The 8,220-nt window shown below is 35.6% G+C and overlaps 1 protein-coding gene across 1 annotated transcript; it reads right to left on the bottom strand.

Moving 5' to 3' along the window:
* Positions 4,836-5,354, bottom strand: LOC109329219. The gene is made up of 2 exons (XM_019562888.1): positions 5,273-5,354; positions 4,836-5,167 (listed from the first exon to the last, which is right to left on the bottom strand). The coding sequence occupies exons 1-2, from the start codon at positions 5,352-5,354 to the stop codon at positions 4,836-4,838; spliced, it is 414 nt and encodes a 137-aa protein (XP_019418433.1).

Genomic DNA, 8,220 nt, shown 5'->3' with positions numbered 1-8,220 from the left:
TCTTAGATATGTGTCTTAGTTATTGAGTCTAGGTTAGGTAAACCTAGATGCAATTCTTACCAATTCTAAAAACTATCATATCATTTACGTGAGAAATGCCATCTAGATTATTATATGTTCATGCATTAATCATATATGTTATTTGTGCATCTTAGGCATAACATAATGGTAAAACATGTATAGTTGATAAGCATAACATATAGGTAGTTTACGAACGAGATTTAGTGAGTCTTCACCAAGACTTAGAGGGCTTGAGTTTAGAACACACTCTTGGCTGGGGCTAGATCGTAGGAAAGGGTTTCCTAGGCGATTAGAGTAGTCAAACCAAGGTAAGGGTTCTAGGAATTCAAGAAGGTAGCATCTATGGTCTTGTAATTGGAAGTGTGTATGTAATATACATTTGTTTTAGTTTTAGTGAAGAAAATCTTCCGAGATCGGAAGGGGAGGACTGGATGTAGTTTTATAGTGGACCATAAAACGAACCAGTATAAAATCCTTGTGGCAGTCTTTTTCTTACCCTTATCTTTTTACTTTTTCAAGTTGTTTTAATTGCCTATTTTAGCTGATAATTTGAATACCATGATTCTTCCATATAAAGATTAATTATGTTCAAATATATATGTTGTATCATTTCTGTATAATCGGTGAGTGGTTGTGGAATCAAGCCATTCAGCAACTGTGTGTTTTGTACAACTTAATCGATTAAGTCATTGCTTTAATCGATTAACTGGGCATTTTCCAGGATAAGGGCTTTGGTGCCAAAAATGGTATTTGGGAACCGCGACACCTATTCACCCCCCTTCTAGCTATATTCTGTCACTGATACCTAACAGTTTTCATATTCAAACTGCACAAGCTTTCACTCCAAACCATATGGTTTCATTCCAATCAATTCCTAACTTTTCATAGAGGTGTTATGGCTGATTGGAAAGCCTATTTAAAGGCATTGAAACTCACAATTCTTACACGCAACTCATATACACAATCTAAACTTTTATGAAATACTTGTTCTGCACTTTCTGCAACTTGTTCTTAACATTCAGATTTTATTTTCTGAAGTTGCCTTAAGTGTTGTTTCGAAGTTATTCAAACCTTCTGAGCATTATTACTAAGTGTATAAAGAGTTATTAGATTGTAAGAGTTCATAGTTTTAAATCTTGTAAAAGCAATCCTTTCCATAGTTAAAGTTTTCTTCATTCAATTTGTTGAATTACTTTCTTTCACAAGGGTGTGATAAGAAAGGGGATAAAGTCACTTGGAAAGGTTGTTTCCAAAGAGTAACATAGGTATTAGAGAGTGAGTAAGGTACAAGGAAGTCTCGGGGTGAGGATTTGTAATTACTACTCTTATATCTAGTGAAGAAATCTCTTGTGCTGCAAGAGTACTGGACGTAACCTTCAATGGATAAGAATGTGAACTAGTATAAAATTCTCTAAGTACTCTCTTCTCCCTTATCTCCTTAAATTTGTTTGATATTTGTCTGCATAACTTTTCCGCTGTTATTAACTCTGAAATTTGCAGAAAAATATGGCACTTATTTAAGACAACTAATTCACCCCCTCTTAGTTGCCATCTCAGTCTAATAATTGGTATCATAGCTTTTTTGAGTAAATTATTCTACAAAATGATCATGTATCTATGATGGCTGCAAGATCATTTCTGCGAGAAGGTTCCAACATCAATCGCCCTCCAAGTTTTGTTGGAGAGTGCTATGACTTCTGGAAAAACAGAATGAGAAACTTTATAGAAGCTCAAGATCTAGATATATGAAATGCGATTGGGGAAAAACCTTATCAACCTTTTGCCGTTGTCAATATTGTAAGGGAAGTAAAGCCAAAATATTCATGGAATGATGAAGACAAAAAGAAGGTGCAATACGATCTCAAAGCAAAGAATATCCTCACTTCAGCACTTCACATTGATGAATTTTTTGTAAAACTAAGATTGCAACTAAGAGGGGGGGGGGGGGGTGAATTAGTTGTTTAAAACTATGATAGATTTTTCTGCAAATGTCAAGAGTTAATAGCATCAGAAAAGTTATGCAGAAAAATAATCAAGTAAATGTAAAGAGATAAAGGAGAAGAGAGTACTTAGATATTTTATATTGGTTCACCTTCTTGTCCACCGAAGGCTACCTCCAGTACTCTTGCAGCACAAGAGAATTCTTCACTAGATATTTAGAGTAGAAATTAAAATTTCTCACCTGAGATTTCCTTGTACCTTACTCACTCTCTAATACTTCTATCACTCTTTGGAAAATACACTTTCGAAGTGACTCTATCCCCTTTCTTACCACACTCTTGTGAAAGAAAGTAATTCAATACTTTGAATGAAGAAAATGTTTAACAATGGCAATGGATTGCCTTTACAAGATTTTGAAGTTATAAAATCTTGCAATCCAATAAACTTTTGTACACTTTAGTACTAATGCTCAGAAGGTTTGAATAACTTGCAATAACAATTAAGGTAAATTAAGAAAACAAGTTCTGAAAGTTATGAACAAGTTGCACTAGTGTAGAACAAGTTGCACTAGTGTAGAACAAGTATTTCAAAAAGTATAGATTGTGTAAGTGAGTTATATCTTTATTGTTTTACGTGTTGTGTATGTCTTTATGAAATGAGTTTCAGTGCCTTTATATAGACTTTCCAATCAACCAGAATACCTCTACAAAAAGGTAGGAATTGCTTAGATTGAAACCATTTCGTTTGGGTTGAAAGCTGTGTAGTTTGAATCTGAAAGCTGATGTAACAATTCTCAGTAATCAATTACTTAATTGATGTAATCGATTACCCAACTAGTCTGTCCAACTGAGAAATTGATTTTCACAGGAAGTAATCGATTACTCAAAAGATGTAATTGATTACTCATCTGCTCTATCCAACTGGGTAATTATTTACCATGTTGTGTAATCGGTTACCCACATGGTGTAATTAATTACCCTGATCATTTTTTGTTGGATAATTCGTTTCTCACTCATGTAACTTGTTACTTAGTTCGTGTAACCTGTTACTTAGTTCTCGTAACGTGTTACTTAGTCATAGTAACCTGTTACTTAGATCTAGTAACCGATTACACAGTAGTTTGAAAATTGTTTTCATTTATACTTATGTTTATCAATTTTCTTTTAAAAGACTTTTGAGCATTACTACTAAAAAATGACAGGGAAAATCACAAGTGCACGATTATGTCGTCAAGTAATAAAATATTGATCCCATAAGGGTTACCGCCTTTACACTCACAAATCCTTGTTTTGCTCCTTTTCATGAACTTTAAGTTGTGAGGGTGAATTTCTCTTTGATATGTGTCATCCTCTCTCGAGCTCTGACACGTGTACTCCATTGAAATCGCACATACTCTTGTGCTACGATTATCAATCAAATCCTTTACTTGGATCTTTCTATCCAATCGCTTCGTAGCAACCCAAGGTGAATTCTAGAAACCCCCGAGAATCCTAATACTACTCTCGTGAATTAGGATTCTAGTTTGAATAACTGAATGGTCGGATAGTTGGATTCACCTCTCGGTCCTTCCCCAATGTATCTAAGAGGTGTAATTTGTTGGCCAGAAAAATCACACGAATAAAACCCAGTTTAATGATTCAAATCACAACACTCACTGAAATAGAAGTAAGAACAAGTATTTATTGAATGTAAAAGGGAATAGCCCCAATCCTAGAAACAAAGGGAATTACTCACACATGATGTAGAAGAGAATCCCAAATTCTAAATTAGAGAATTGTAATGTAAAAAAAAGTGTCAAATCCTTGAGGGAGAACCCTTATAATATAACATCTATGACTTATTTTGGTCCTTCAATTGTTCTTCGCATAGCCTCAATACTGAATTCAATCTTCTTGCACCCAATCTCTACTCTTTTTTGCTTTAATCCATCCAAACTGCACAACATAGCTCAAAACACCCGCTCAACATGAAGAAAGAGAAATAAAAGCTGAAAACAATCCTAAAGTCCTAATTATATCCTAAAATGCAAGTTAAATGCAATGCAAATATAGTATAATTTCACACTAATCAAATCCCCTGAAGCTTATCTCTTGCTTGTCCTCAAGCAAGTATTATGTCTAACTTTCACAATCATGAAGGATGATATAGAAACTATGACCCAAAATAACAAGCAATCTCATGTTTATTTTGAAAAAATCCAGACATCAAGACAATACAATCATAAACAAATTTAATTCAAACCATAGGCTTGATTATAGACCAAATATTTTCATGAAAGTAACTTACCATAGGCTTGATTATAGACCAAATCGCCACTAACTGTATTTGAATGCATGCAAAAACCAAGAGGTCTTTAAATGGTTGTATTGGGGCCAAGGTGAATGATTTAAGGTGGGATAGTCAAAGAAAGGATAATTCAAAAGGCTTACAAATGTTTCCCAAAATACTTAAAAATTTTAGAAGTGATGAAATTTATTTATTTATTTTCTTCTTCACCTTTTTATGGATTCTTTCATCACACACGACCTTTTTACCTTTCTTATTTCCTCAACCAAACATCATAAATTATCCCAAACCCCCATTTGAGTAGTTATGAAGTGTCCTTAACTCATGTAACAATTATAAGTGGTTGGCTTCATTGGGTGTAGTGGAAGTACCTACAAAAGAAGAGAAAAATGTCTCAAATGGCCATATGTCTTACATGGACTAGTTGCAAATATCCTAGGCAGCCACACAGGCTCCAAACTCAGGGAGACACTAAAATCGACACTAAAATACTAAAATTAATGAATTTAAAAATGTACCTCTAGCGTGGGTTGCCTCCCACGAAGTGCTCGTTTAGCGTCATTAGCTTGACGATTGATATTTGTAGCTCATGTAGGATCCAAGAGGGTTATGTTTGTTTGTTTCTCTAGTCGCTCATCTGCTAGATAATGCTTCAAATGTTGATCATTCACATTGAATAGTCCCCTTTCCTCATTCCATATCTCAACTGTTCCATAAGGGTAAACCTTGGTGACTCTGAACGGACCTGGCCATCTAGAGTTGAATAAGAGAACTAGTTCCCCTACTTGGAATTCTCTGCAGAGTATGTGTTTGTCATGCCATATTTTTGTTCTTTCTTTGTAAGTACGAGAATTCTCAATAGCATCCAACCATAGTTCTTCCAACTTTTGCAGTTGGAATTTTTTCTTTTCTCCAGTAACTTTCAGATCAAAGTTTAGAAATTTGACTTCCCAATACGCCTTATGCTCTAGTTCCACTAGAAGGTGGCAAGGCTTACCATAGATCAACCTGAATGGTGACATACCAATAGATGTTTTATATGCAGTGCAATAAGACCATAAAGCATCATCAAGCTTTGAGGACCAATCTTTCCTGCTCCTAGACATTGTCTTCTCCCATATGCTCTTAATCTCACAATTTGATACTTCTACTTGACCACTTGTTTAAGGTTGGTAAGGGGTACCAACTCGATGAGAAACACCATACTTCTTCAACAGGTTTTCAAAATGTCTTTCAATGAAGTGTGAGCCTCCATCACTAATAACCAGCCTCGGGACCCCAAACCTTGGAAATATGATCTTGGTAAACAGTTTGATGATCGTTTTAGCATCATTGTGTGGAGATGAAATTGCCTCCACCCACTTAGAAACTTAATCGACTGCCACCAATATATATTTGTTGTTGTTTGAAGTAGGAAAAGGTCCCATATAGTCAACTCCCCATACATCAAATATCTCCACCTCTAGGATGGGGTTCATTGGCATTTCATGCCTTTTTGATATGTTCCCCACCCTTTGGCAAGAATCACATGTGATAACAAAATTCCTTGCATCTCTGAATATGTGTGGCCAAAAGAAACCACATTGGAATACCTTTGCTATTGTTTTTGAAGTACTGGCATGAAACCACAGTGGAATACTTTTGCTATTGTTTTTGAAGTACTGGCATGACCTCCATAAAAGTCAGAGAGACAAAAACTCATGATCTTTGACACTTCTTCTTCTAGAACACATCTTCTGTAAATACCATCAGCACAAAGTCGATAGAGGTAAGGATCATCCCAAAAATACTTCTTCAGATCTGACAAGAATTTCTTTTTCTGTTCTGGTGTCATTTCTGGTGGAAGAATCTTGCTGACCAAATAGTTTACAAAGTCAACATACCAAGGTGCCTCTATAGTGTCGAGGAGGAGGAGTTTCTCATCAGGAAAAGAATCATCGATAGGTATGTCCTCCTCCCCTCCACTTGGATGTTCAAGCCGCGATAAATGATCTGCAACTGGATTATTTGTTCCCTTTCTATCAACAATCTCTAGATGAAATTCTTTTAGAAGGAGAATCCATCGAATGAGACATGGCTTGGCTTCTTTCTTACTCATCAAGTATCTTAGGGCTCGGTGATCAATATGGACGATAAATTTAGAACCTACTAGGTAGGACCTAAAATTTTCGAAGGCAAAGACAACAACTAATAGCTCCTTCTCTGTGGTGGCATAGTTGGCTTGAGCTCCATCAAGTGTTTGGCTTGTATAGTAGATTGCATGAATCTTCTTGTCTTTCTTTTGGCAAACCACTGCTCCCACAACATAGTCACTAGCATCACACATCACTTCAAAGGGAAGATTCCAGTCTAGTGAATGCAATATTGGTGTAGTGACCAATGCCTCCTTCAACCTGTAAAACGATTCTAGACAAGCAACACTAAAATCAAATGCAGTATCTTTCATTAAAAGGTTAGAAAAGGGTTTCGCAATTTTTGAAAAATCTTTTATGAATCTGCGGTAAAATCCTGCATGGCTTAAGAAACTGCTAACACCTTTTATGTTAATTGATGGTGGCATATTTTCTATTACTACAATTTTTGCCTTGTCTGCCTCTATCCTTTTTCCTGAAATTAAATGCCCCAACACTATGCCCTCGCATACCATGAAGTGACATTTTTCCCAATTTAATACAAGATTCACTTCCTCACATCTCTGCAATATTTTTGTCAAATTTGTTAAGCAGTCAAAAAATGAAAGTCCATACACAGAAAAATCATCCATAAAAACTTCCATTACGTTTTCTACAAAATCAGAAAATATTGCAGTCAGGCATCTTTGAAAAGTGAATGGGGCATTACATAGCCCAAAAGGCATTCTCCTATAGGCAAAGGTGCCATAAGGACATGTGAAAGTAGTTTTGTATTGGCCTTCAGGGTGAATGGGGATTTGATGAAATATCGAGTACCCATCTAAATAGCAGAAATATTCATGTATAACAAGCCTTTGAAGCATTTGATCAATGAATGAGAGAGGGAAGTGATCTTTCCTAGTGGATGTGTTTAATTTTCTATAATGAATGCACATTCTCCAACCTGTGACTGTTCTAGTTGGTATTAATTAATTTTTCTCATTTTTCACAACAGTCAATCCTCCCTTTTTAGGAACCACATGAACTGGGCTCACCCATTGACTATTAGATATAGGATATATTACCCCAACATCTAAAAGTTTCAGCACTTCTTTCCTAACCACTTCTTTCATATTAGGATTTAGTCTCCTCTAGTTTTCAATTGAATTTTTATGGTTAGGTTCCATGAAAATTCTATGCATGCAAAAAGAAGGGTTTATGCCTTTTATATCATCCAATGTGTATCATATTACCTTCTTGTGCATTCTCAAGACCCTTAGCAATTTTTAAGTTTCCAATTTATTTAATTTAGCATTAACAACAACTGGATAAGATGAATTAGGTTCAAGAAATTCATACCTGAGAGTGGAGGGGAGTGTTTTTAATTCAATTTTAGGTGCTTTCCCCTCCTCCGAATCTTCAGTTTTGGGCATTACCTTCAAGGTCTCATCTTGTGGGTTGTGAGGAAGTGTTGGGCTTGCATTGAAAAATTCAATAACCTCAGCCACTTCCTCATCAACGTCTGAAGTGTCGCCATCTACTATACATCTCTCTAAGGGATCCTTAGATTTCACTCTAGTTGCTTCCTCTTTCACAACTTGGTTCAACATATCAACCCTGAAAGATGAATCCTCAAGAGAAGGTTGTTTAATAGATTTAGCGATATCAAATTCAACCTTTTCATCCCCTATGCTTAGGGAAAGTTTTCCATTATTTACATCAATTATAGCACCAACAATAGTAAAAAAAGGTATACCTAATATGATTGGGATTTGTGAATCCTCTTCCATCTCTAGTATTACAAAATCTGTTGGAATGAAATTTTTCCCAACTTTGATAGGAACATCCTCCAAGATGCCTA

Source organism: Lupinus angustifolius, chromosome LG16, assembly GCF_001865875.1.
Source record: "Lupinus angustifolius cultivar Tanjil chromosome LG16, LupAngTanjil_v1.0, whole genome shotgun sequence".
Lineage (NCBI taxonomy): Eukaryota > Viridiplantae > Streptophyta > Magnoliopsida > Fabales > Fabaceae > Lupinus > Lupinus angustifolius.
Note: the sequence above shows the minus strand (reverse complement) of the source record. Positions and strands in the feature narration are given on the sequence as shown.

Excerpts from the sequence above, each read along its gene's own strand:
- LOC109329219 (XM_019562888.1), bottom strand. The coding sequence starts at position 5,354 with ATGTCTAGGAGCAGGAAAGATTGGTCCTCAAAGCTTGATGATGCTTTA. Across the intron at positions 5,168-5,272 it reads TGCATATAAAACATCTATTG|TTACTGGAGAAAAGAAAAAA; the intron begins GTATGTCACCAT and ends TTGATCTGAAAG.